This window comes from Pleuronectes platessa, chromosome 13 (genome assembly GCF_947347685.1).
Source record: "Pleuronectes platessa chromosome 13, fPlePla1.1, whole genome shotgun sequence".
Taxonomy (NCBI): domain Eukaryota; kingdom Metazoa; phylum Chordata; class Actinopteri; order Pleuronectiformes; family Pleuronectidae; genus Pleuronectes; species Pleuronectes platessa.
The window spans coordinates 12,544,812-12,571,120 of NC_070638.1; the positions used below are offsets into that span (position 1 = coordinate 12,544,812).

Below are 26,309 nucleotides of genomic sequence, written 5' to 3' on the forward strand. Positions count from 1 at the left end.
CAGAGCATCAATACTCATTATTTTTATTTTAACAATCCAAATTTGCTGTTTTTCATATTTGATTTATTTATACAGTATTGAAACAAAAAAATAATGTGGTGCATTCACATTTTCCCAAGGGATTCTTTGCAAGTTTATCTCTACAAGGGTAAAACAGTGAAAAGCTTGAAGCTGGATCCATCCTTGATAAAACTCACAGGGATTGAGAAGACTGGGCCCGATTTAAAAATCATCTAGGGTGAGCTGACGTTTTTTTCCTGTGCCAAGATTTTGTGTTTGTTTACTGGGTTTTTGAACAGAACGAAGAATCGGGTTCCCAGACTTAACTTGAAAAAAAACTTCCAGTCCATGCGTAACAACAGTCCAAAGAAAAACAAATCCCATTCCCCCCCTTCCAGTCTCTTTCTCCTCAAATCCACAGTTTCTCTTCTATGCAACATAGGTGTACACTTTACGATCCTCTGGCGTCCTCGCCAAGTATTCTCTTTCTATGAGTCCTTCTATACGCTTCTTGATAACCACAGGACTGGGGAGAAAACGTGATCGGAGCTGTTGAGTCACCTAAACACACAAAGTTGAAACATGTAAAAAAAAAGGCAGCGTTTGAACAGGAGAAGATGGAAAATCAAAGCTTATCAGACCCAAATTCATACGATCATGTGCATAGCTTACCTCCGCCACCAGGACATTGTGCTGCATCTTCTTCCTGGACTTCATGATTCGGACAATGGCTGCCTCTATCTCATGCTTCCTGTCATCGTCCACTTTCTGCCGTGTCTCTTTCCTTTCAGGGTCTGATTCTCCTTGTTTAGCAGCAACTAAGAAAGTAGAAAACAGAGATGAGATGAGGTTCGAGGAAGAAAGGGGACAAACCTTCAATGTGCTGTTTTATATTAGCAGTCGTAGCAGTTCCGTCTTACTCCCAAGTCCCTGTTACATTTATGAACATCTCTGCGTCTTAATCACTGATATATTACACTTAAGTGTTCTATGATCTTAAGCTATGCTATGAACTAAATTTGCATTTAATACTGTACACAACCTATTGAAACTTTAGTTATCGAATGCTTATATAATTATCACGTGCTCATATTTGTTTAAATGGCAGGATGACCAAATCTTACGACAAAGTAGTAATGAAAGAAAGAAATCCACAGTATCAGGTTTCAGATGTCCCGAAATGAAACCCTCAAACCAGAGACACGTTGTGCCACAGACAGTTGTGGACAGTAGCTGAGACTTCAGCTCTCTATAGTTTATGTTGTCCACAATCCTTTTGCCCACCTGTCTGTATTTTGACTCTGTGCAGTTTGGAAGTAAACTGATCATTGACTGTAAACACGTGTCCGTTTTCAATCTCCTTAGACTTTGGCTCCTTGGTGAGAACCCTCTGTGTGGGTTTCCCACAGGCCAGAGACTGCAACGCCCGCACTAGCTCCCGCTCGGGGATATCAGTCTCCTGCTGGATCTCCTACAGACAAGGACAGAAGCAGGGAAAAGGTTGTAAAGAAGGAATGTTTTAAACTCTGTCCTGTAGAACGACAGAGATTAAAGCCAGATAAAGGTGCTTCACTGTGCCCCCCCACCTCGAAAGTGCACTTTTCTCTGTTGTTGAAGAGCATGAGGATAGTCATCTGGAAGGTGGAAACCTGCAGTATGTGCTTGCGGGTGTTTGAGCCCGTCACCTGGGCACCTCCCACACCCACTTCGGAACCATCCTCCTGCAATTTATGAGGAAAGGAAAGTGCATTTTGATGATAACCAATACATTTTGATAATAATAATAATACCAAGCATTACTGCAGTATTTTGCTTCTACCTTTTTAACAGCCCCGTAAAAAGTTGCGTTGAGGTCTGCCCCGCCCATGTGGTGCTGCAGTGTAAGCTGCCTGCCACTGTGCTTAGCGAGGTAAAACCTGGGAAACAAAGACAGGATCAAATAATATTGAGCCCCCAGTGTGTTTAGTATTAAACATGAGTGTACTTAAAGGAGTATTACCTTCTAAAGACTTCAAATGCGTGTCTAGGAGCAGGGGAGATGGTGCATTTTGGGGTTGCAGACTGTGTGGGCCAGTAGCCGGTAGTGAGGACTCTAACTATGAGGTCCACACCACTTAAAGACGCCTGAGAGAGAGAAGCAGGGAGGTTACACACAAAACAACTAGTGTTTGCTTTCTTTAACATTCTGTTCTAATGAGTTAAGACTAAATTACTTAGTTGTGTTTTTTTTTGGACCTGTGCCCTGTTTAGAAAGATTGTCACTGTGCCCGACTGCCTTACCGATGTTGTTTGTATGTGTTGCCTGAACTCATCCATGGTGGTGTTGGAGATGCTCATGTCTCTGAACATTCCTTCAAGTTTTGAGGTGAACTGACAGCCACATTCTGTCTGCGAGAGGAAAAGACAGAGACTAGTCATTTGAAACTGCCGACAGGTATTTCGACAGGGCGATAGGAGCAGAGACAGGGCAATACAATGAGGAGCAGTACAAGTGATGTGCATATAAAGTGCATCAAAAAGCTTCTCTTCCTTTTACCTTTAGTTTAGAGATCATGTTCTTCTCTGAGTCGTCTGAGACACTCTTGTTGCTGAGGAGCCTGCGACCCAGGTGCTGCTTATAGTACCTTTCAAACACATCCTTCTCCTGCATGAACCTAAACAACACCATGGCCTTGTCAAGGATGGACTCCACCTCCTGTTCTGTTAACTGGTCAAAGAAGACAGGAAGGGGTAAAGTGAGCAACGTAAAAGACAACCCTAACCCATGGAGTAAAAGGAAAATCGTTGTAAGTCAAATACCCCTTTGACTCCTTTCTTGAGCTTATCGTCGATGAAGAGTGATAGATACTCTGGAGAGCGAGAATTGAGATTGAGGAAATACTCAAAGTCGCCAGCTATGGTTTGTTTGAAGAGTCTGTCATTGTTGAAGGACTCGAGGAGGAAACGGTCAAATCGTGTCTTCAGGTCTAGCAGGCCCTGATGAGGAGAAAATGACAGAAAACTGATATGATCTTTGTCATCTGACAATAAAAATGTATTATTTTGGACATATGTCTAATCAACATACCTGTATATAGTCGACAGGGTTCTTGCCCTCTCCCTCTTCTGACACCAGAGCTTTGCCTTGCTCCCTCAAGTAAGAGCTCATACACTCACACATTGTTTTCAGGCCGTTTGGCACGCGAGTAAACAGCTTGTACATGCATGCCAGGTCTGAGAGGGATACAGTGGGAAAAGCAATGAGAAACCAGATGAAAATGCAGGAGAAAGGCAAAAACAACAAACACAACAAAACAAAGCTGTTACCGTCTGTTTTTCCATTCTTGAGCATATGGACGAGGCCCGAGTTTTCCATCTCTACAATTGTCTTCATGTGTTTAGAAATTAGCTCCCGTTCCACCACCTTGACAATGGGCTCTTCTGTAGACTTGTCCAAGCAGTGCATGACTCGCTCAATTTCTTCATTGATTCTGGCCTCTACCTTCTTTATGTAGACACTGGCACTGTTTTCAGCAAGGAACTTTTGGCTCTCCATCTGAAAAAACAGATATGGTATGTTGTTTAATTAGAAAGACTCTTAATAGAAACAAAGAGGAGTCAGAAAAAACTACCACAGACTCACCTGGAAGAATTCAGCTGACATATCTAGGAAAGGGCCCTCAAAGTCCTCCTCATATACAGACCTGCCATCCAAGCCCAGAATCATTAGCATCTGGCAGGCGTTTCTGATGGCTCCCCTGAAATGAATGAATGTACGACCTCCATATTAGCAATCATTAAAATAACAATTAAATATATTCAAAAACATCTGAGGTATCCTGGAGAGTTTTTGCTTTCTCCTTCTTTTTAAATACAAAAACTCTTTTGAAGTACGTACCTATCGACAACCTCTCCCTTCCTCTCACGTGCGATCATGTCCAGTAACGTCTGTCGCAGGTGGTCTCGAATGCAGCCGTAGCGAACCACCTGGTCCCTGAATATGATGAGGCCAAGGTTGTACACGTTCTCCACATTGTTCTGTTGAACATAGACTCGGTCCTGGGAGATGAGAATGGTGCGAATAAACATCAGACACTGTATGTATAGAGAGACGTACCATGGCCTAAATCGGACTCACTTACATTCATATAAATGTGTGTAGGTAGAGAGATTTATTATGTAGAGTATGAAAACCACAAGTAAGACTATCTAAGTTATTTGTATTCTTTTCACTGTAAATAGTATTATATGTATGCAATGCAAACTATCAGAAAAGCGTTTATTATACACTATAATATCCTGCTGACAGGCTGCAAGGCTTTAATAAGATCATTATAGAATGTTGGAATTATTCCCAGAAAACATAAGGTTATGACATGCACTCCTTTAAGATGGCATAAATATTGATTTGAGCATGGGTTATAAAATATTTACCAAACCACCCTGTGACCAGAATTGATATTACAAACATTAGTCCAGAATGAGAAATATTTCCCTATGCCAAGTTACAGCTGGTTATTACTAAAACAACAAACTTTCACATCTTTGTGAAAAAGAGTGCTGATTTGTATTCCTGCTCATTTTAAAGAAAAGCCTATTTTTAAAGCTCATGGGGTTTGGCGTTCTGATTCCTCTCAGTTTTTCCTAAGTACAGTAATAACCAAGTTAAATGCATGTATAAGAAATGCATCAGGTACACAGGAGCCCCTGCCCTATTAAATTCACACATCAAAATCTATGAATGACCACACCTCTACTAGACAAATAAATAAATTCCTCCTGAGTCTGAAGAGAGGCAACTTTGAGAACAACAAAGTCCCACTTGCTGCATCTGTCTCGCTGCTCCCTAGTGGTCAGCAGCCTGGTAACAACAGCTGCAGGTTGTGGGTCTGCACTAGTTTTACAACAGACAGCCGAACTGTCCGGGGTTAATGCAGGACAGGAAAAAGGAGACCGTTTAACAAAACAACCCCAGGGGAGCTGTGTCCTCTCTGCAATTACTGGGCCATTGTTTAACCTACACTAGTTTCTATCTCAAAGGCTCACTCACTTGCACACGACCTCATAAGCCCTTTGGACTGGTTGTGGGCTAAAGTAAATCAACTAGTCCTGCCAGTTTTTCCAACTAAACAAATACCTTCAACAACAGAGGCTCATTGTTGGGCCCACAAATGAAACAGCACCTTATAATCAAAGGCCAGAAAATGATGTAGTTGAAGGCTGGTCAACATGATGACTATGCTTCTACAGCACAGAAGTATGATTTAACAGAGATGAGCCCCATACTACATTACAATGCCTCGCAACCCATGAAGGAAAGCTATAACTCCTAATCTGTTCTTTTTGACAGTAAATGAAAAAAGACCTTTCACTGCATAGTGGTGGAGAAGACTGTTACTAATCTATAACTACTATAGTATTTGCTCAGTAAGACATAAGATGAGGCATACCCACCATGTACATGAGGATGTCTCTGATCATAACCATGGCCGTCTGATGGTCATTCCAGGCCTGATTCAGTGTTTGCAGAAAGTTATTATTTAAAGAGTTAAGGACATCTTCCCGGACCTGAAAATACAAACACATCAGATCAGGTCAATGGAGGACAATGACGAGGAGATGATTGTGAGGAACATTATTGTAAATAAATGCGATAACCATAGGTCACTCACAGTCAACTTGTGAACTTAATGCTTGTTAAAAAAAAGTATAAAGTTGTTACCAATATAAAACATCCTCCTGTTAATATTAATATTTCAAAATGTATGTTTGCCTTCAATGGACAGCGTTATTTGTTTTAAACAATAATGAATGTAATGGTAACGATTGTCTTGTTTTTTTTCTTACAAAACATTTATTTAAAGTTCATTAAATTATCCATAAAAAGAGCAGCATTAGAGAAGAATATATCTATTTACTTTGTTGATGAGGTGCTCAGTGACGACCTCCCTCAGGCCTGTGTAGAGCTTCTCTCCATGCTTGTGGAGCACCATGGTGTAGGCATTCCGGTACAGCTCTTCGAAGCTTAGCCCACTGTTGTTCTTTCTCTGGATCTCCTGGATGGCATTCTTTAGGAGGTCCCAGATGTTGTTCACATACTTCTCATCCATCGTCATCTAAGAAGGAGCAGGCAAATGAAAGTGTGTTTATTATTCATTACTTCCACATGCTATAAGTCAACTAGTACAGTGATGTCCAGGCTGCCATTAACACAAATACAGATATCTTGTGACACCTGGATTACTCTGACTGCTGTCAAGATAATTTTTCAAGCATGTAATTGAAATTGATCAAGAATCTCCGTGCAGAAGCAAAGGCTCTGCACGCTCGGTTAGCAGAAAGCTATTATCAAATCACTATTTTATATTTTCAGGTATATGAACTACAACAAGATATCTCTTATTTGAAATACTTTTTTTTCAATTATCTGGTAAAAATTGAGCAATAACAAACCAATCTCATAGCAATGAAGAAGTCAAATACAGTCACAACTGGTTTTGTTTAAGTTATAATACAACACATTTAGCTTTTGGCTTGGAATTAAGGCAAAGCCACAATGTGCGGTCAGCATCAAGCATGAAACAGCCAATTTGGCAGTGTAATAGTTGGCAATACAGTGATAGTTTGGCTATAAATATACTACAGATATCAATGTGACCTGAGCCTCTGAGAGATGACGTTATATTTAGCACACAAAACTTTACAAAGACAAGGAGGTAATGCCAACAAACAGGTAAGTAAACATGCCAGCCACAAATAACTTAGCTGAGACTCTATGATGATGGATTAAATGCAGTTAAAGTCATTGATATGAGACATTTGGCCCCTGGGTATTAAGAACTCTCAAATTCTACTTGTTAAGACGGACAGAGCACAGAAAGAAAGAAAGTAGTCGTGAAGTGTATCCAACTCATTTACTAGCTTTGATGTGCTCAAATATCTGAGTGAATATGAAACACTTCTAATCACAGGTAACCTTCCACTACCATCAATATTATTTTGAGGTTTAAAAGCAAGAGTGAAAATGAATATTTTTGAAACCTTGTGGGTGTATTTCTGTGAAAATGTCAGTGTGATCCCAAGCATTGTGGAATTTACAGATTAAATTCTGGGATACAAAAGTTCCGCTATCACGTCAATAATCAGTATAAGTAAATACTTGTATAGAGAGTTATCTGGGTGCATTCCTTGTGAAAAGTAAGTTTTGAATTGTTATTGTCTCAGTAGGTATGAACAGATAAAACAGGTGTGATAGGCTTATATCATATTCGTCCTAGAATAAGATTTTCTTATTGCAGTGACACAGACTTTGATTTTTGTTTAGATGGCTGGTATTGCACTTGCATGTAAACACAACTTCTGAGAGAGGATTAACACTTAACTGTTGAACTGACACCCAGCATGGCAAAACACATTTGTCTATGTAGGGTGTTGCAAGGGTTTGGAGATTAAGATTGCCCAATATCCAAACACTCCTGACCTGGCATGAGCAATTGTAAATCAGCCCAATAATCTGCAGATGGAGGTGGCACTGTGATATCTTGGTCCTGGGAATGGCATGTACATTAACTTCTCGAGTTACCCTAGGCATGTTTACTATGGTCTCGAGTTGGGCTGAAGGTGCGTTAGCTCTGCAGCTAACAAGCCGTTGTGTCATTTGCCATCTGTAACAGCTATAGTCAAAGCCCTGCTGTAATACAACACAGATCACCAACACAGATCACGGCTATCATCGCTGTAATGATATTTGCACATCGACTGAACCTTGGCTAACGTCAAGTACGCTAACACCCAGGCCTGCTACCCAGCTAGCTACTGTCTGCTCGTCTCTTACTGGAGAAGTTTTCCTACAAATGCTAACATTAGCTCACGTCGGACGACGACTAAACGATAACCTCACACATGTCAAATGAACCATATAAATAACATAGCTCATGTGCTTCCGGTTATCTGTTAAACTAGTAGCAGATTTCATTCGACAGTGACATGTTTTTATCTCGATTCGCCAGCTAACTAGCGCGCAGATGCTACTGCTAGCATGAGACCCTGACAGCCCTCGGTGCTCCAGTCTCACATTTGACCGGTGAAATACTCACAGGGAAGGCTCGTATCCTCATCTTGGTGTCCTTCTTGGTGCCTCCTATGAGGTTGGACATGGTTACTTCGGACGACTTTTCGTTTGTGGCGATTTGAAGACTACATGAAAGGCAGCTGCTGGTGATCGCTTCCTGTGCCAGGGAAGCGGCAGGGGAACCCGGTGACCTCCCCTCTGGACAGCGGGTCGTGTCAGAGAGTCCGCGGCTGTGTTGTTGTTGTTGTCACTCGCTCGTTTCGCCCTCTTCCCGGTGGGTGTTTTGGCTAACGTTAGCCTGCGAGCAGTAATGATGGCGGACGGCTGGTCTCCACTGCGCAACGCCGAAATCTCGCGAGAGTTGCGTCTGCTTCGCGGACAGGTGCACAAACACACTCCACAAGTTGATGGAGATAACGGATGATGTTGTTCACATATCCACCAAAACTTTGTAAGTACTAAGCAACTCAATAACATAGTAATGAAGAAATACCGGGTTGAACGTTATACTGACAAAGTGAGCAAAATACTTTATTCAATGATTAAACTTTACATTAGCTTATCCCGTCTTTAGCTCTCTTTAGCTTATAACCCCAGACTCCACTAATTCAAGCTAGCTAGCCTCTTCCAGGAAGTATACACGGCCCCTCATTCAGTTAGTTGATGATTCTAAAGATATTCACTGTTAAATGTGTTCAGTTCATGCTAATGGTCTTCGTTGCCGTTTTCCAGTTCACTTCTGGTTCTTCAGCTTCCCCAGCTGCAAAGTGCAGTTACTGACCCGAGGCTGGAAGACCGGGTATCTCCTCACTGTCATGACCACGCTCTCTGGATGACAGGGAGACAAAATGAGAATAAAGACACCTGAAACATCAAATAGGTGAGTTTTAATTTAATATTTTATGTTTGAAGTGGTCGCCCATTTGCTTCACTTGACTCACCCCTTCATCAGCACATTGGGGAGTAGATAATGAGTGAATTTTCATTTTTGGGTGAACTATCCTATGCTGGTTTTAAATGTATTACCAAATTTGTTTATTTTTAAAACAAACACATACACACACACACAAAACTACATCTGTGGGTTAAACATGGCTGAAAACGCCAGCCAGTGTCTCAAACCGTCTTGGACCTTCCAGGGCCAATGCTTACAAAGAGTCAACCATTTGGGATTTCTCTAAATCATGACAGCCCCACCACTGTGAAGGCGGAATGCCCCACTGTAACCAGCGATTGATTATGATTTGGGATCTGAAAAACTGCACTAATTTTCAAATCCAGGCTTAAACTGACCCCCTAAACTACCACATCATCTCTCTTCCGTTCAAAGATGTCCCCCATCCTCCCCTGCCCTTCAGCGGTCTCAGACACGTGTACACACACACACACACACACACACACAAACACACACACACACACACACACACACACACACACACACACACACACACACACACACACACACAGTTTAAACCGCTGGCTAAGACATCCACCTCTGTCTGCAAATCAAACTGCTTGGGACAACCCTGGTCACCTCATATGACCTTTTTGTCGCACAAGTTTGTTTACTGCTCCTGGAGTTGTCGCTTGTAGAAAGACAAGCAATGCTACGGTCAAGCTAGTTGATATATCGTGTGTGTATTTGGGGGTCAAGGTAGGTGTGTCTTAGTCATGCCTCCAAGCACTTAGTCTAATGGACATTTTTTTTTTGAGAGAGAGAGGCACCTCAGCCAAAATTTAGGGGTCAATCTACACTTCAAAGTTATAACTCAAGTAACACTTCAGAATTAATTATTACAGGGCTATTATTCATTACCAGGCTCAACCCAAGCTGCATAGTACACAATAGTAATAATAGATAAGTTTACCTCTGCACTCGGTTAAAATTATGGGAACTGTGGCATTCTTTCGGAGATTAGCTCCCGCTCTCCTCCTCAGCCCCATGTTCTCCATCTCCAGCTTTCTGATTTCCATCTGCATCAGCCAGATCACCTTGATGAGCCTCTGTTCTCTGTCCATGGGGCTGCGGACCCCATGCCTTTCCAACCCATCCCCATCTTCCTCACAGACACCTAACTTGCCAGTTGGCCCCATCAGACCTGCAAACACGGTGTATGTCACTGCGCACAGGTCCTCTCTTCTTCAAAGCTGATTTCAGAGCCCAACATTAGAAATGAGAAAAAGAAAAAGAAGCAATCCTGTTTGCCTTCAGACTGTGGATAGTCGGGTCACATGAATAGTCAGGTCACATGATGGGGAGAGTTTTATTTTCTCAGCGATCTGATGCCTACCACTTTCCCTCCTCCTGTTAAATATTCATCTGGTCTTTCAACATAAAGCAACAATAGGTTCTTGGGAGAGGCCTATTGATGTGGTCTAACAGTGTGTGTCCAGCTGATACACGTTGAAATGCTTCTTGTTTAACACAACCTCTCAATGTGGCTAAAATACACATAAATGGGCAACTAGTTACTCACGTTTGTCCAACTTGTGTTATAAAACTAAACCTTATTTCTGAACCAAATTCTTGTACTGTGTGATGATCATACATCCCCATGATGAAAAAAGACTGTTTATTTACACACAAACAAATTAAGTTTGTTCAAATGAAAGTTAACAAGCTTTATTAACACAATTAATAACTTAAATTATCTGTCATGTTTCTGGATTAATATCCTCCCGGTTAGGGTACACAGAGAGGGCCTTGTTGTATTCACTGTAATGTAAAAACTACAAATGTGCTGCACATTAAACACAGTCATAACGCAGGAAAATAAAAAAAATTTGAGATGTTGTAGCTATAAGTTCTGGTTTGTTTATGTATTATTATGCAATATATTAGAATGTAAAACAAGAACATATGTATCACTGGTGCAGTATTAAGATGAGATAATGAGTCATTGAGTGTCTGTCTGGTGCTGTTCTGTTGCTGTCTAGAATTTAATAATCCCATTACTGTGCTCAGTGAGTAGAAAGCAGAAAATGATTGTTTCACTGACCTCTGCTGGTCAAATTTGTAGCATCTCTGCCTGCTGATAACAGTGATATCAAGTTGCCTAAGATTGTCTTAATAATGTGTTATGGACACTGATAGATATACATTGACAAAATATTGCACGAAAAACAAGTACAACATTATTTAATTTACTGAATTAATGTGTAGTAAAGTGATAAGTGATTAGTAGAATGAACAACAACTAAAAATCTTGATATTTTAAGGAGGTCGGAGTGTAACTTAAGGGCAGATAGCTAGCCCCTATTTGTAGATTATTTTGAATATCAGTGTTTCACTAAGCACCTTGAAGGCCTCTACAACTAATGTCTATTTTCTCTAGGATGCCATTGATATCTTTGTTAAAGTAGGCCTCGTAGAAGGCCATTAAACCCTCTGCGCCACAGTCTTCACGTTGCTCTCTTATTCATGAAGCCTCAGCCGAGTCATGGTTCATGTAGTAATGATACATTATAGAAAATGACTTGTAGGATTGTGTGCATATCAGATGAGATCAGATCAACACTTTCTGAACATTTCGTTTCTCAGGTAACATCCTCCCTGATCTTGATATTGATAATATCAATACCAACCTCGATATCAATTTGATATCGAGGTTGGTTTCATGTGAACCGTGGTTTTTACACAAGAGGTGCTACAGTTACAATCTGTGTGTGCTTAGAAATAATTTGCTCAGAAATAATTGTAGTGTTTCTATGGAGGGTGTATGGACCAGCCACTTTGTACATTAAGCAAGTGTTGTGCATCTAACAGAGCAAATTATATCTCATGGGAAAATTTCAATTTTTCTTTATCCTACAGCATTAACATACAAAATATATTGTATTTGATGATGTGGTGTGTGTCACTATAATCCTTGTTGACTTGGTCTCTAACTTTGTGAGTCAACAGACCTCTGTGGCACACGAACGATAAGTGAAGCATGATATCAAGTCGCTTGTTTGCTTGTGCCGAATTTCGACCCCACATTAAATGCTCAAAGTTCCTCCCATTCCACAGTGTGGTGTGTAAGCTGTTTGTCTGCTGATAACAACCCCCTCAGCAACAGGGAGATAAACCCCACATGCTGCTGTAGAGACAACTAACATGTTGTCTGTCAACAGGGCAAAACAGTATCAGAACGGTGATATCACTGTGGTTGGCTTCACTAAAAGTAAATTTTTCAGTAACAACATTAAAAAAAAGTTTAGATTTTTTGCCATGTGATATCAAGGATGCACAGCAGGTGGCGTGGTCTGTTGTCTGAGTTTAACTAAATTAGGCCCAGTGCACTCAGGCTTCACTCCATGTGCAAGCACATGACATCCTCCCAGCAGCAAGGTAAGCCAAAAGGACAACAGAATAAAGTGGTGCATTCGAAAGCAGAGGTAATTGATTTTTTTTGCAAGTGATTACAGAGGCAGAATTTAATACACTGCTTTTGATTTCAGCTCTTTTCATTGCGGCTACTTGCTTTTGCAAACATGACACCAGAGGGCCAGGACAAATGCAGCTCGCTTCAGAATCCCGCACTCATCATTTTAGCCAAGTCGCTGTTGACCCGGCGCCAACACCACAAAACAGGACAAGTAATTTAATTTGCCACTGCTGTCGACCTTGAAGCAGGGAATGTAGGCTACCAGAATCCCAATAGGGAGGCTTGAAGAAAACATCCTGGGAGCCGAGAGAGGGGTCATAATTTTGTCCTTCAGGATTTTTCTATTCCTGTTTTGATGATAGTAAGGTACTATCTCTGAGATCTAAGTTGATTTTCTTTCTCTTCATTTAATATAAGGTTTATATATTTTTAGCTTTAGCAGTTATTGGAGCCAGAACATCCTGTGTTTAATCACAACCATATGACTACACAAGAAAATAAAACAAAATAACTGTAGTCTGTTATTAACACTTTCAAGGCAAGTACTTTGCTTGATACAATGTCTAACCCTTTTCATGGCATCATCTAAATAGTGACATGTAGTCACTGCTTTCCAAAAACTTCCTCTACCTTCATGTTAGAACAGATAACCTAACTATAGCATACAGACCTTATCCTAGTTAACATGTGTACGTATGTAAGCTTTATACGTCACCGACAAGGATAAGATCATGACTCACTGGATACATCAGTCTGATGTCTGGAAAATGTCAACTCTCTGTATGAGATTTGCTAAACAAACCAGAAGTCTCATAGGAGAGAAGTAGAAATGTGGGGCACATCTGCTTTCAATATGTGATACATGCCAAAGATGTCTCAAGGTAGTTCTGTAAATCATCTTTACATATCTCAGAAAATATGTAGAAAAAACGATTTGTTGATGCAGCTGACAATCATGTTGATAAAATCGAATTATTAGGTTATTTTACAATGGGATATTTTGAAAATCTTTGCAGCGTGTAAAAAGAACAAAAACACCCTCTGTCCGAATTGGTCATGATATGACATTAAGAGGTTAGATACACTCAAATCCCCTTAGTAAAACAAGTGTCCTATTACTTTGTATTACGTTAGCAATGTTTATGTGCAGACACATCCCCCGTCCCATCTCTCATCACTCAGAGGGAACAAATGTACCAGTGTCCTCTCCCAGCCATGTGATGTGATGTGATCTGATTGTAATTGCAGCCGCTTGTTGCCCTATCATGGTGGCATCTTGAATCACCCTGGTGAAAATATCTTGGGTTAGAATTCAATATTGGTCGTAAAATCTAAATATAAGGCCCCAGAGACTGAGCTGTTTCACAGAATGCCGTGGTAGCTGCCTGGAAAAAAGATGCAGTGGTTAATAAGGTTGGAAAGTGAAGTCCAAGGCGTCTATAACCGTGGCTCTGAGCATAATATTTATGAAATGTTGTAATGACTTTGAAGAAGCTATTTGAAAGGACATTGTGAATCCAGCGCTATGTGTCCTTGTCTTCCAGCATGCCAGTGTTTCAAATAGAAACCTGTAGGTTTTCCAGCTGCTCTGCACTGTCTTTAATGACATAGCTCATAGCCGCAGTCCCATTCAACAGCCTTCATTATGACTCAGTAATCACAGGCTACGTTTGTTTTTCTTTTTCCCTCAACTCGCTCTATCTGTCTTGCTCTTGCTCTCTGGAAACCTATAGGCCTATGCCTCTCTCCCCCTCTGTTTGTCTTCCTCTAAGCAAGACAAATCCAGTAGTGAGCAAGAGCCGCTACTGGAGAAAGCGTTTGTTTACTTTTCGGCACAGTCTGGTGCTCTGTAGGGGAGCAGTCTGTTATTTATGGCTCAGGGCCTTATGTGATTGGCTGAGGAGAGATATAATTATGTCTGGCGCTCAGCTTAGCTAGTTTTAGAGTTACAATTGGTGCCATATTGAGTTCACCGGTTGCTAGGACACTAAGTGGAGGGTCTTGCACTGTATAGGAACTGTTTTTGATATAAACTGAACCCTTTTTTTGTACTTACCCTCAGTCTAGTGAGACATGTTACCTAATATTGGGCAGTGTCATTATACATTACTTATAGTGTGATATGAGACTGTCTGGAATTTTGTTTGTGTTTAAGGATACGCTTGTAGCTTTGCACTGAATCCATGAATTTTGTCCTCCATCACTTGAAATGCTTCAGGGAGGTATGGCTTTGCCAGCATTAACAGGAGAGATAATTACAGTAAGCAAAAACTGTGAACCTTTAATTGCTTGATTGTGTAATTGTTATTTCCTTAACCCTATACTAAGCAATTCATGCTGGAATTACTTATGCTTACTACATGGCCTGTAGTTTATACCTGCTATTTACCATTCCTCAATAATTGTCTATACATATCTTTTGTGCCAACAGATACGTGACTGGAATGTGATCAATACTGTAGGTATTTGAACACATTAACCATTAAAATGATTGATATTTAGCAGTGCAGATTGAAACTGGGCTACACATGTTGGGAACAACCTCCTCTAGTTCCTGATTTGATATTTATTATTTATTAACTTTTTTACCCATGGTTGATTGGCTGTTATCCAACGAACTGGCAAGACAGGTACTGCTCGAACAGCATCAGAGGGCTGTAAAACATTTTTTATTGATGCTACCTGTCGCTTATAGCCTCTAGGCTAGACATGTTTATTTTTATAGAACCTAATCATATTTTTTACATATGTAAAATAAGATAAAAAGTTCCTGCCTGAATTCCTGATGACAGTTAGATGGTATATAACGATTTCCAAGGAGCTGCAAGGAAATTGCACTATATGTAATGAGTATGGAAGAGGCAGGATGAATAAGTCCCAACAAACTTCTTGATAATTGATCATTTACAGCCTAAAATGACCTAATAAAACACAAAGAATCCTTTAAAATTTTAATATTCAATTCCTGTGAGTGTAGGTCATTGAATTAATACTTGTACGTGACACAAAGGGAATGAATAATGCTCTTTGTGAAACCCAGTTACTTATGGATTTGCCCTAATAGCTTTTATCTCCTCATTATGCAGGGTGGTCGGAAAGGGACCCTGAACAGACTAATGGGATTATGTCAGTTTGAATCCGCCTTTGCCGCTTTCACTGCACACACTTGCAGCAAAACTGCAGCCATGTTATATGTCTGCTCCCTATTGGAGGTGGGAGGCGAAGATGAGACTTAATCACTTCAGCATAGATAATCCTGTTGTGTATTCCAAACCATGGCTTATGTGATCACAGAATTCTTTTATACATGTATAGTTCTAGCCCAAGCGGAAAAACATAGGGATGCGAATGAGTCGACACTCAGTGAGTAATCCTCATCTAATCCATTTATTTTAAACACATGGGCTGCCAGTGGTAATAACTGTGATGTGTAGATCTTTTTCATGAATTCACACAGTTGCAGCACTGTCTCTTTTTGACCTTTAGTTTTCATAGTTTTTAAAAAGTGGCACATTTCAACTTTTTATACTTTAATTAGCTGTTTTGATCTGTCTGTCTTCAAACAAAAGCACTGCCTGTTTATATTTAGAAAATCCCTTAAAAATGTATATACTGTGTATCTCTAAAATGTAAAATAAGTGTCTGCTCTCCCTCGTTCTCTGTCAAATGAGAAACAGCCAGATCAATGGAGAGAAGAAGCACTTCTCGACCGGCAGCATCTGGTTACAGTGCAGCCGAGGATATTGAAGATTACATGACATCGCGTCAGGGCCTAGATTATTTGATCGTGTAAGTATAGACTCTCTGATTAGTCCTCTCTTCACACCTAATTGCTGGTGTGATTTTGTGGCTAGCTGGTTTTATGGCTAGCTGTTGTAACAGTGGACAATGGATAGTCGCATCTAAAACCGTTACAAGACTAAGCTGTCCACATATCTACTGAAAGTGCTGTAAAAAAGTGCGTTTCCAAAGATGCAAACTAGATAAACTCCCAGTGGGGGTAATTTCAATTGTTAGGTGCTTCGATCAAATATTTAAAGAGTTAATATAGAGCATGGTAATGACATTTATACCAAGATGATGATTAAAATGACGCCTTCTAATAACGATTCTTAACTGTCACCTCTCTCCAGCTCCTTAGCATAGCTAGGAATGCATTGGTGCCACTTGCCGACCGCAGCGTCCAGGGAGACCTAAAAAGGGAAGGAGTCTCGCTCTGATTCCTGGCAGCTCATGGAGCAGTGGAGGCTAAATTAGTCCTGGTTTCATTGACTTCCAATCCTCCAAGTCCCAGCAGCCCTGCAGCAAGAGGAGGGGAGGCCGGCTGGTCCTCAGGGGCCCTGATGCTTCCTCAGAAGTTCCAGACACTGCCTGCGTAAGTTAAAGTGTCAGATGGTGAGATGATATTTCAGGGAAGCTTGAGCTGGGAGATGCATCTCTTTTATTCTGCGTAAAGGTAAAAGTGACAAGAATAACATTAAGGATTCTGATAGGTTTACCATTTTAACATCACAACAAATTAAAAGGTAAACTTTAGTGATAGTTTAAGTACTGTAACCAAACTATGTTCTCTGGTTCTTGCTCAGGGATTTTGAGAGGCCAAAGGGGTTTATATATCCATTATTTCTTTAGATATTTTTAAACCTCTTGCAACGGCTCAGATTTATATTAGGACTGCGTAGAGGGAAAATATGCTTCATTATACAAAAAGAGATCACTTTATGGTACAAGCCACAATGATGTCTACCAAATGTATAATGTAATGGAAAGATCACCAAATAGTCTGGAAAAAAACATTTAGCCTCTTTTACTTTCGGTTGCAGCGAAATATTGATTTATGAAATTGTCAAATTATCAACTACATCTTTGCACTGAAAACCTCCTGTCTAGATTTCTGTATTAGTATTGTGTGATAGGACACTGGCATGATAAAGAGGCTGTAACTTGTCTAGAACTTATTCATTTATGGGAAATATGCCAAAATGCCATAATAATTTATTAACGATATATTACATTAGGAAATTATGTGATGTGTTGCAGATAATGTGCAACCTGCTCTGTATGTTTTTTTTGCTGACAGAACACTTGTTGTCTGCCTCCAGCTCTTCGCTGCTCTTTCCCCTTTGCTGTGCTGTCCAGTGTGATTGACCGTGTCTCTTTCTCTGTGCTGGCAGCTGCGGACAGGTGCTGAGTGCTGCTGAGTGTTGCTGTGTGTATGTGTGTGTGTGTGTGTGTGTGTGGCCTCCAGGGGCCTGGTTCAACATTCCAGTGATAGTTTGATAGACACAGACCTTGGGGGAGGAAGAGGTGGGGGCCAGATTCCTGTACAAACCTCAATGAAGAAGAGCTGAGGGGGTAAGTGAAAAACCTCTGTCGATGTAGCCACTGTGGGGATTGTGATAACACACTGCAAGTTCCCTTTTCTTTCAAAGTCTCAACTGCAGCCTTTACGACACCCCACTTCCTGATTTACAGAGCTGTTTGTCTGCTTATCTCTCAGGCTCAAAACTGCTCTAATGTCACAGGGACTTCCTCTTTCACACACCAAGGCTGCACACACACATACATTTTACACAATGTGAATACACACCTTTTTGAAAATGGAGTGAAAGAGGAAGTTATAAAAAGGGGAGTCAGAGAGAGGCGGGGTAATAACAAGGTGACCATATTTGGTATCAGTAGATAATGCAAGCAGAAGATGCAAATGAGATAAGGAGTGGTTGTCATGGAGACTTGATGTTGCGCAGTGATCGTTCACTGCAAACCTGACCACATTTGTGGTATGGCCGTTGCCAAGCAGAAGCTGCTATTATGAGAGAGTGAGAGAAGAAGAGGAAGGGAGAAATGAAAATGTTAGTTTCCCACAATGCATTGCTTCAGCATGACCTGTGTCGGATTGGCTTTGTCCCTCCCAGTGTCACATCAGCCAGAGACAGACACGCAGGTAAGCTCTCTCTGTGAAATCATTCTCTATAGCAATAATGCCTGTAGATAACTTAAAATGACGCAATAGTCTGATGTTATTCAGTGTTTCCAATTAGGCTTGTACTTTTTAATGGGGGAAGTCTACTGTAAAAACAAAGAACACATGTTGCTCTGTAACATGACTTTTGAGATCTAAAGAGAGTTTCGTCTTTACAGCATTATAACTGCAGGTTATTGTGGCTGAAAGCTCAAGTGAAAGAGCTTTTTGCAAAGGGTGCTTCCATTCATTTTCAATTTATCTCCAAGATAAGCTTCAAGCTTGAATGGTGCTCACACACACGCACGCACGCACACACACACACACGCACACGCACGCTCACACTCACATGCACAGTGGTGTCAGATGGGGACAAGACAGTGTGCTATTTCCTCCTCTGTATTTCAAAACTGACAGCTTGAATTGCACCTGCTTCCCCTCACTGCGTCAAAGTGGAAAGAAGTTAAGACAAAACCACAAAGTTATCGACAGGGACACATGACTGCAAATTCATTCTAGAATAGGGGCTTTTGTCAGCATGCAAACATTTACAACATGTCCCACTTTCATGTATATTTTTAGTCATGTGTAGGATATTTATAGGATCAATGTTTATACGGAAGGAACATACAAAACTTGAGCAGAAGTCGTTTGCATCCTCCAAAGCAAACTGTATAGCTCAATGGCTGACATTGAATGCAGCTCCCTGTTGTGGGCCTTTCTGCAACTGTGTACTGTTACCGTTATTGCAGTGACGGTCTGTAATGGGAGTGTAATGTGTATTTGCGGCCTGCGTGATAGATGAGCTGTCAGGCTTTGGCACACAAAAGCTCTGGGACATTTCCTCAGTGGAGTGAGAGTTCACATCAGCCAGCCAGTGTCATTTACAGAAGGCTGGGAAATAGCAGAGTGTTGAGATGATGGGGAAGCTTAAGGTGGAAAGTTGCGCTCATCAGGGAGGAGCGAGAGAAAATAAGGGTGGACGAAGGTGAAAGATTTGATGGTTCGACTAAGGGAAAAGGGGGATTGTATCGGTCAAGGTTTAATGTGATAGATTAAGATTAGAGAAAGAGTTTGCAGGGGTTTCTAGAATAGTCGAATAGAGATTCCTGCCTTTTCATTCATCCTACAATTACCACAATGCTATTGATATTATGACAGATACTAGCCACAGATTGTGCAACTGATTTCTGTTTTAACAGGCTCAGTAGTACTCCTACTAACTAGTGCACTGATCTCAATGTGCAAATTGGTGGAGTTTCCCTTTACCTGAAACCACACACACACACACACACACACACACACACACACACACACACACACACACACACATATACCCAAGCACACACGCACCATTTCCTGTTGTCGGTTGGTTAAGAGTATGTGTGTGTAGAGTTTGCTCAACCTCAGTGTGTTGATTCCTGTTGCTCTTTGCACAAACTTGAGCAGCTCTAGCTCTGAAGAAAAAACAGCAGTCACACCAGTGCCCTTATCTTCGAGATACAAGATATGAGATTGATGTTGAAATATATGGCTGATGTCACTGAGCAGAATAGGAGAAATATCTCTCCCTACTTGTGACAAGATTAAACGCAGAATGAAACCTGATAGTATTACTTGATGAGCCAAATGAGCAAACCATCTGGTTGCTGCGAAGCTTGGCTCAGCACCCGCACCTCTAATTGGACGAGGGGAATACGGTCCTTTGGGTTCTGACGAATAGAGAAGTGGTTGTGGTTCTCTCCAATTGGGAAGTTTAGGGGAATTAAGCTGTAGTCATAAATGAGATAAAGTGATGTAAAGACCCAGAGATAGCGTATTGAGAATCATAATGAATAGGAAAATCTGGACTGTAGCGGCGCAGTGGCGAAAAGGAAAGACGCAGAGAGGAGCAGAGGCACTGGCGGACACTCAGCTGCTCTAGAAGAAGGGAAGAGGGGAAATTCCACGTCAATGTCAAGAGTTTCACAGAGAGCCCAGATCTTTGGAGGGTTCACTAATGTGTCTCCTGTTGAGTCACAACAGTATCAGTCTTCTTGTGGGTCAAAGAAAATTCCAATTGGAGGTTAGAATGACCTGCTGCTTCCATTGATCAGCAGTCAATCGGATTAGTCAATCCAAAAGACATACGTGTTCTTGCAGGGCTTTTTTCCATGAATTAAAATAGATCTCTTTCCATTAGTAATGCTATGACTAACATGACTAAATGGACACAAGTAATAATGTCACTATCTGACTAAATATGGTTAACTCATCAAATTACCACCATGACCTTTTCCTTTTGTCAGACGTCTACAGAAAGTTTTTTTGATCTCACTGAGTGTGCTGGCACATTTCACCAGAACATTGGCTAGGTAAAGGGTTAGCACTGCAGCTGGGGCTCTACCACAGATTGTCACCCAGGGATTAAAGGCCTGCTGTGAAAATTAGAGATGACTTATCACCGGATTTGTATTAAACAGTCGTCCAGCAGTAGAAACTGGTCCAAAGAGAGAGAGAGGGAAAGGGTGGAACAGAAAGACAGCTGAGTTGTGACAGTTTTACATAGGAAATACATTGTGATACTTTCTCTTCGTATTGTATGTGTTTATCCAAATAAACCAAAGAAAGGTTCTTTAATTGCCCTATGATCAGGCTGATATATTATATATTATAACATTATAGGTGAAGGTGTGTTTACAGACAAAGTGGCTGCAGTATGTGTATCTCTTTATAATTTGAAATACATTGCAATGTGATTAAGTGAGTTATAGACAATATACAGGATCAGTCAGGCAACTCCGCGTCAGCCGCAGCTCCAAAATCTGTTAAGATTCCTGGAGATGCCGAGGCCACTATATCTCCATGGCTACCGGAGCATCAGGTCGAAATCAAATTCTTGGAGTCTCTCTTTAGCCTCTCTGGCTTTCCTCTGGATGCTGGGGTTGTGGTGGCAGAAGCCTCGAGTCAATAACAAAACAAGAGAGTTGGCAGTAGCAGCTACTTCAGTGTTGTCTTGGGTTAGCCTTTTTCATAATGGGCTGCTGACCTGCAACCAAACTACACACGTCTGCATCTTTGTGAAAAGTCGTTTCCTGAGTATCTAGACACTCTGTGTTACTCTAAATTAATTACTGTGTATAAACAGAGTCCAGTTTGGTTCAGTGCAGTTAACTGACTCCAGTTTTTATATTGTGGGCTGTGAGTGTGAGGCTGATCGGAGGTGTCTCATGGTTGTATCTGAATAGAAGATGAACTAATGTGTTAACTTAAACCCGCTCTAATTCTTTAACTTCTTCTTCTTTATCCTCATACTTCATTTAGTCCCCTGTTTATCTTGATTCTGCCTCACTCTTTCTTGTATCACGACGTTTACTTCTGAGGACTTTTTTCTACTGCGCATGGCTTTCCTTTGCTCTTATGTTTATCCTGTAACAAATTTCCCTTCATTTCTCCTTCTTCATATTCTAACTGTGTTTACCTTAATCTTCCCTTCCTCCCTTGTCCCTCCCTCCTTCCCTGGCCTCACTGGAAAGGCAAGGGCAGTGTTGATGTAACTGAGCCAGCACTTCCTGGTGTTGTTTTTTTATTGTGGGGGGGGGGGCGTGGCTTGCCTTCAGTGAGGAAGAGAGGGAGGGAGAGTGGACTGCAGGATCTGTATGCCCAGTGCAGTCGGGGCTCTCTCCTCCTCGTCTTCCTTCTCCTCCTCCACAGCTGTTGCTACTGCCGCCCAGTGAGCAGCACTTTCATCGGGCAGCAGACAGACGATCCAGAGGCTGGCGAGTCAGTAGAGACACAGACCAGCCCGTCTCAGTACAGCTCAGCCCAGCTCAGCCACTTCAAGAGGCAGGGGAGGGGAGACACTAGCGCACACTGCCAGTGCTGCAACACACACACACACACACACACACACACACACACACACACACACACACACACACACACACATACAATTACACAGACAACCACTCCTCCTCTCCCTCTCTCTCTCCCTCTCTCTCTCCCTCTCTCTCTCTCTCTCTCCCTCTCTCTCACTCTGGTGCTCGGCTCTGCACAGCTCCTCCACTCATTCGCTGCTGATTCACTCGCTCACTCGCTTGCCTCTCTTCTGCCAGTCGCTCTGCCTTGCTGCACTCTGCCTGCCTGAGAATGGTCCAGCCGGTGCCTGGGGGTCTGCTGTCGCGGCCTGTCTGAACACACGCATAAACACACAGAGCCAATCGACACGCGGAAGCACACACACACAAACTGGAGAGCTATGTGAGAGGTAAGATCTCGGTTCATAACCCTCCTCCTTGTCTCATTGGTTTATCTCGATCTTTCCTGCTGTGTGTGCTGCAGTCCTCACTTTCCAAAGTAGGCGCAGTGGAGCATAGGTGGAGATATGGGGATTGTTTGCCTTACTGTCTGATGTGTATGCACATTCAGTATGTGAGCCACAGGGTTAATATCTATCTGCTGTGGCTTTTTTAAATAGATATAGGCAGGCACACACACATGCACGTATACACAGAGACACACACACAGTTAGACACATTCCTGGCTCAAAGCAGACAGTCACACAATAGCTACTTCCTCAGGGTAGCGCTAGTTAGCAGAAAAATCTGCTCTGAGTGTGTGTGTATGTGTGTGTATGTTTTGAGGGCCGTGGTTGTTCCAGGAAGCAGTGGAGAAGATCAATAGATCGCCCACTCAGCTTTCATTCCCTCCATCTGACTCAACATTGGACATGTCGGGAGTTATCCTGCAGGGCTTGGTTAACAAGGAGAATGGTAAAATGTGTTTCTCTCTTACCTCTTCCCTCCCTTGCTGCGTCAGCCCAAAGGGGAAGGCATGGTTTTGCATGTGTGCCTGTGTGTTGCTGCGTGTGTTTGCTGTGTAAGGCAAACTCCCGCCCCGCTGCATGTAAATTATGTGTGACATGTGAAGCTGCTGCTACCTTATATGGTGAGCACAGTATTTCAGTACAGTAGAATCTTGCCAAGTATTCCGGGTCGCGGGAGGAGAGAGTGTGTGAGAGGGTGACTCTGTCTGTGGGAGTGTGTGTGTGTGTGTGTGTGTGTCTCTCTGTGTGTGTGTGTGTGACTAAGTGAGTGTTTGCATGCGTCTGTCAGAGGGGGGAGTTAACTGAGAGAGAGGAAGAAGGAAGAAAGTTGAAGAAGAAGGAAAGAGGGGCAAGAACGAGTTAGAGAGAGAGAGACAAGGAAAAGTAGACCAAGTAAATGGAGGGATTTTACTTGTCGATGTCTAAACTGGAGTAAAAGTAAGTAGCTTCTTAATTTATAAAGGTTTGGGAGATTATGTGAGATTACCCAGTAACGTTTTCTCTTCTTTTCAGAAGTGGAATTTGTCTGTGCGGATCGTACTAAGATAAATAGACCTTAAGCGTTTTCATATGTGCGATTATATCTGGCTATTCGTCAGACTCAAAAAAAATTTTTTTTTGCAAGAACTGTAGTCTTTATTAGAGCCCAAAAATGAATTATAGCCGGACCTGTGTCTGGTGAAATACAGATGGTATAAAGGTGGTATAAGAGCTAGGGAACCTTCAGAGCTATACAGTAAACTCCAGCCTGGACTCCCTCTTCTCCTCTCTTTGTCCCTCTCCTCTCCACCTCTGCCCTCCTCCCCTCGCCTCGCTGTGTGTTTCCTTTTGGTGGTTTGTCCGTGGTTGGGGCAATGATGAGGAATGTTGTTGTTGTGACTTACTGAGATTCAGGGTGGCTCAGACGGTAGCTCACACACAAGTATGTGCAGACGTGCAAGCATGCGCAGCACAGACAGATGTGTGACAGATTGCATTGTCGAGACCCACAAATCCCCGTGGCAGCACCGCTGCAGGTAGACTGCTGATTTCTGTCTTGCAGAAGCCTGAGAAACATGATGTTGATGTCAATGTATATGTAGTAGGTAGAAATGTCAAATATCACATTACTCTTTATGTCTTTGATTGCATATGCGTTTAAATTGAGGTGCAAATTGCTCTCCTTAAATGTGTGCTGACTATTATTTAGGATCTGCCCTACAGACAGGATTATATGCATGATTGAATCTTCGCTGACAGTTTAAGCCTTTATTACACAGGGGCATCTCTGTATGTTCATACTGTGTTATGACCACATTTCAACCCTTGTGAGCAACAGTTTGACACAGCTTTGGCTGAGTGAGACACCTTCCACTTCCACTAAGCTAAAATGAATTAGCTTCAACAACTGTGGGAGAGACAGTTATTTATTACACCAGTGATTTAATTTAATTGAGCCCTAAACCTGCCATCCTACATTTCAGTTAATATTATTTATTATACAGCAATAAGTCGTTATCAGGTTTCTGTTTTCAGACATTGAAGTACAGAGAATACACAGTCAGTGTTGGTCTGTGTCTGAACTACACAGTCATGGTCAAAAGCAGGACAAGCAGCATCTGAAGCTGCTGCTTGTGCGGGCAGTAATAAGTGTGGAGTTTATATCTCGGTTCTGTCCAAAGGTACACGGGTCAACACAGGCCTTGACCTTGTTTTTCTACCCCCCTATAGCTGCATCGGCTGTTGCTCACAGCCGCAGCATCTCCATCCCTGAAGGAGAGGCCAACAACATTTAATAACACCTTCTGGGCCCAATATTATCTGACTCGCATTCTCTTTTAAAAGTCCCTCCCTATCAAGCCGTTGTTTTCTATTGGTGTTAATGCAGTGGATCTATGTGGGCCTAAGTCAGTGAATGAGGGTATGCTACGTGCATTAGCAGCATCTGCCCTCTATGAAAACGATTGTCTCAGTGATAATAAAAGAAGACGACAAAATATACTGATAAACTAAATGTAGATGCTATGTTCACCCTGCGATAATGGTGTTGAGACACAGTGGTGCAGGCTCATAAATTTAAGAAATTCAGTTTTTTGTTCTTAATCACTCAAAATTGCTCTGATCATGTGTTTTTTTTGTCATATTTAACACATAACAACTAGATTAAGCCATACCTGTGTATATATTCGGATAGATGCAAATACATGGACAAAAAACTGCCTCTCAGTAGGGTGGTAATCCATCAGTATCTTCTCAAATGGCTTAATTTCAGAATGGCATAGATTTCACAATCATTATACCCAATGGAGGGATGAACATCATTCCTTTGTAAGATATCACCTCATCGAATATCTCCCATCCCAAAAAGTCTCCCACGGGGGTTCAATTAGTTTGAGATCAGCTGCCTGGTGAGGTTATACAATTCACATTGTATGAGCATGCATCCGTTGTTCATTTGTTATGCTTTCTCAGCTCTTGGATTTTTCTGAAATTTGTCACCTGTTTATATATGTAGAAAACATGGATCAGCACATCAATTTGAGCCAATGAGCCACTCATTAAACCGTAGTCCAGCCATTATCCCCCACTGTCTGTTGACTGCATCACATCCCCACACACATGTACACACACACACAAAGATGCAGTGTTGCACACAGGCAGATATTCACCACGGCTTAAGAATACTCAGTGTCAGGACACATAGAGGTTTTGTATAGGTTTGCATTTGTGTGTCTTGCCAGTGTGTTTGTGTGTCTGTGTGTGTGTGCGCGTGCATAGCTCTGTCCATGTATGCTAAACAAGAGATCACATTGTCTCCAGTGGTTCGCTCTCAGAGGAATCAATAGCCATTGTTGGTTGTGTGTTCCTTGGCTAAGACTCACTTTCAGAAATGCGTTGCTTAATCTGATGACAAACAAGTAAGTCAAACTCCTAGTTGAGATATGTTAACACCAGGCCGGATGATAACCATGGTGGAGGTTATGCTGTTTATGTGAGCTAGGTTTCATAAACAACCTTTAATCATAACAAAACAAAACTCAAATATCAATTGTTACATTCATCATTTCTATTCAATGCAATGTACTGTTGCCCTAACTCTAAAACTTGCCTACAGACCTCACTGGGCTCAACCATATGAAAGGT

The 26,309-nt window shown here is 41.7% G+C and overlaps 2 protein-coding genes and 1 long non-coding RNA gene across 31 annotated transcripts in view; 2 read left to right on the plus strand and 1 right to left on the minus strand.

Moving 5' to 3' along the window:
- Positions 1–2: 2 nt before the first annotated feature.
- Positions 3–8,404, minus strand: LOC128454097 (cullin-3). Its single transcript, XM_053437279.1, has 16 exons — positions 8,076–8,404; positions 5,898–6,095; positions 5,434–5,547; positions 3,878–4,038; positions 3,623–3,737; positions 3,307–3,535; positions 3,068–3,213; positions 2,800–2,976; positions 2,537–2,707; positions 2,281–2,388; positions 2,000–2,124; positions 1,820–1,916; positions 1,587–1,721; positions 1,285–1,471; positions 673–818; positions 3–561 (listed from the first exon to the last, which is right to left on the minus strand). Exons 1-16 carry the CDS (start codon positions 8,133–8,135, stop codon positions 430–432), a joined length of 2,301 nt encoding a protein of 766 aa, XP_053293254.1. The 5' UTR covers positions 8,136–8,404; the 3' UTR covers positions 3–429.
- Positions 8,405–11,978: 3,574 nt separating this feature from the next.
- LOC128454103 (uncharacterized) lies at positions 11,979–17,492 on the plus strand. The gene is made up of 7 exons (XR_008341597.1): positions 11,979–12,383; positions 12,494–12,786; positions 14,852–14,878; positions 15,507–15,632; positions 15,736–15,783; positions 16,098–16,209; positions 16,554–17,492. It is a non-coding gene; the product is annotated as an uncharacterized LOC128454103 (long non-coding RNA).
- Positions 17,493–18,123: 631 nt separating this feature from the next.
- mbnl1 (muscleblind-like splicing regulator 1) overlaps positions 18,124–26,309 on the plus strand; it is a 38,139-nt gene continuing 29,953 nt past the window's right edge. For 3 of the 29 annotated variants that reach the window (XM_053437298.1, XM_053437308.1, XM_053437306.1), the window contains exon 1: positions 22,735–23,624. Coding sequence is in view for 1 of the 29 variants with exons in the window: in XM_053437294.1 (XP_053293269.1) it covers positions 18,287–18,364 (78 nt within the window). In the remaining 28 variants the exon portion in view is untranslated. Of the gene's footprint in view, positions 18,365–22,309; positions 22,629–22,721; positions 23,625–26,309 lie in introns of those variants that run through there. The other 26 variants (XM_053437299.1, XM_053437296.1, XM_053437307.1 and 23 more) reach the window with 20 other exon arrangements.